The 2,447-nt window shown below is 32.7% G+C and overlaps 1 protein-coding gene across 1 annotated transcript; it reads left to right on the top strand.

Moving 5' to 3' along the window:
• Window positions 1-472: 472 nt before the first annotated feature.
• Window positions 473-2,169, top strand: LOC122404259. Its single transcript, XM_043408197.1, has 2 exons — window positions 473-667; window positions 1,019-2,169. The coding sequence occupies exon 2, from the start codon at window positions 1,114-1,116 to the stop codon at window positions 2,167-2,169; it is 1,056 nt and encodes a 351-aa protein (XP_043264132.1). The 5' UTR covers window positions 473-667; window positions 1,019-1,113.
• The last annotated feature ends 278 nt before the right edge of the window (window positions 2,170-2,447 follow it).

Genomic DNA, 2,447 nt, shown 5'->3' with positions numbered 1-2,447 from the left:
AAAGTTATTATGAGTATGTCCCGGATTGGTTAGAATATAACAGTGACGAATACGATTACATAAAACAAAATATTGGCTTTGCTTTCTTCGGCCTTCCAGAAACCAACAAAGATGAGGTTAAGATTAACCAAAATAAGACATGCATTGGAACAATGTATGACAAGGAGTCGTGTGAAAGAATCACAGCTATATACAATAAGATAATCAAATATGGCAGGGAAACCAATCTAAGTCAGGGTACTATCTACATTGGGATAATATACAACACGATATTTCAATATACAGCATTAAATGAATCAAAAGGGGAAAAGTTTCGTGAAATGTACACGATACCAGTGTTTAAAATAAAAAGAATGAATAGTGTATGGTACATCGATAACAATGCCAGGATATACAAAAACTGGAAGGATTATTTAACGAACAACACATTGCCCAAATGTGTTATGGTTGTACCAAAAGATGGAATTTATCAGTGATCCAAACTGCGAGGTAACAGAACAATCTTCAGTCGTGTGGACAGAAACATTGAACTCACCTGCCTGTTCAAGAAAGAATATTGTTTTCAATGCTTTCGATACTGCTTCTACTGTATTGAGCCTTGGAACAACTATTGGACTGGGTATCACTTCTTTTTTCACTCCGGTTGGGCCTGCGTTGGTTGGGGCAGGTATGGGTCTATCTTTTCTGCATTAAAAATAATTTAAATCTTTGGTACTTAATCACTTTTCTTTTACGGATCACTTTTTTGTTTGTTTTTTAAAGTTCTATACAGGTTTTGAATCTATATTGTGTAAATATTTGCTGCTCTCCATGATCAGGCGATACGTTGATTATTTTTTTAAGTTAATTTAAAATTTAAATTAAAATGTAAAGTTAACTTTGAATTTTAATTTAAGCTTATATAATCGGAAATTTAATTTTTTCGTAACAGTTTCGAAGATAAAAGTTTAGAATTTTTATATAACAATTTGAAACAATAATTTTTAATATTTTTACAAGTCCCAATTTTAATCAACAGGAATAATCACTGCTGGCGTGAGCGGAGCCTGGACTATCACCAGAAGTTCGCAGAAGTTACTAGATCGGGGTTTGCATGAAGAATCCGTTAATACAATGGACAAGAACACAATTTCTGCATGGCTCGGAATAACTGGCACAGCTCTAACATTAGGAGCAAGCGGTGGAACGATGCTTCTCTCAAAAGCCATCGAAAAAGGCAATCGCATAAACACAGCAACCAAAGCAGTATATAATTCCATGATACTAGGCAATCTAGCAATAAATGGAATTGGTGTAATCTATCAAGGCTGTTGTGTAATCAACAAATACCAAGAGAAAAGACAAGTCGTTATGTTCGACATAATTATCTTCAGCTCCCACGTTTTGTTCTTCAGCAACTCTGTTTTAAATGCTAAACTAGCTAATGACCTTGTTACATCGTCCAACGGGACCATTCTAGATAAATTTAAAAACACTTTACGTTTCACACGGTTCCGTAAAGAGTTTAATAGAATAAAAGGAGTAAATGGGAACAGAATATTAAAAGATCTAATGTATCAAGTGAAACATGTCACTAGCAAAGAAGATTTTCTCAGTATATTTCAGAGGTTCGAATCAACCTTTAGAAATAACAAAATAGTCGTAAATGGTATAGAATTGATAGATCCAATTGCGGTTGCTAGACATTTACTAGTGATCGGTAGGTTTGGACTGAATTTCATAAATTGTAATTTGTCGTTAGAGCTCAAAAACAGAATAGTGTCATTGAAAAGTGTCTTATTGGATCTGTTAAAGAATTGCTATTCGAAACGATTTATTGCACAGAAAGATTCGAATGATGTGAATTGTTTCAACAATACATTGGAAGAAATATCCCCTATGGAGAACGGGACGGACATTTTGAAAATGATTATCAAAATAGGTGTGACTGTGTTAGAACATTCTAACGAATCAGAAATATTTTTGCATGATGTTGTTTATTTTATTTGGGAATACTCTAAAGCAAATCTACACAACTATGTAATAAACGCATGTTCTCCCTTCAAAAACAGTAGCAATTTGTATAACGCGTTGACTAAAATTGTCACGTCTATATTTAACATTATCGATGATATAAATCAAGAGCTTTACTTCGCTTTTAAAGAGTACACATTAAGTATAGGACATTGAGTTATTGTTCATTATAGAATAATTGTAAGCCTTTAGCGTACGTTAAAAAGACTGAATTAGTATGTATAAATAAAATATCTTTTCATTATGAACAAATCTTTTACGTGTTTCATGAAAACAGGTTATATACAGAGTATTTCGCATTTTTCCGTATACACTTCAGCAGTGTGTTTTACAAGTAAAACTAAGACTAAAATGTTATATAACAACAAATCCATAAATGCTTTGTTAAGAAGTTATAACAAAAATATGAACTATGAAACTCGGTTAAGATTCAG

The sequence above is a fragment of the Colletes gigas genome, unplaced genomic scaffold, assembly GCF_013123115.1.
Source record: "Colletes gigas isolate AHSC1104 unplaced genomic scaffold, ASM1312311v1 Colletes_gigas_Sc00137, whole genome shotgun sequence".
In the NCBI taxonomy this organism is placed as follows: Eukaryota; Metazoa; Arthropoda; class Insecta; order Hymenoptera; family Colletidae; genus Colletes; species Colletes gigas.
Note: the sequence above shows the minus strand (reverse complement) of the source record. Positions and strands in the feature narration are given on the sequence as shown.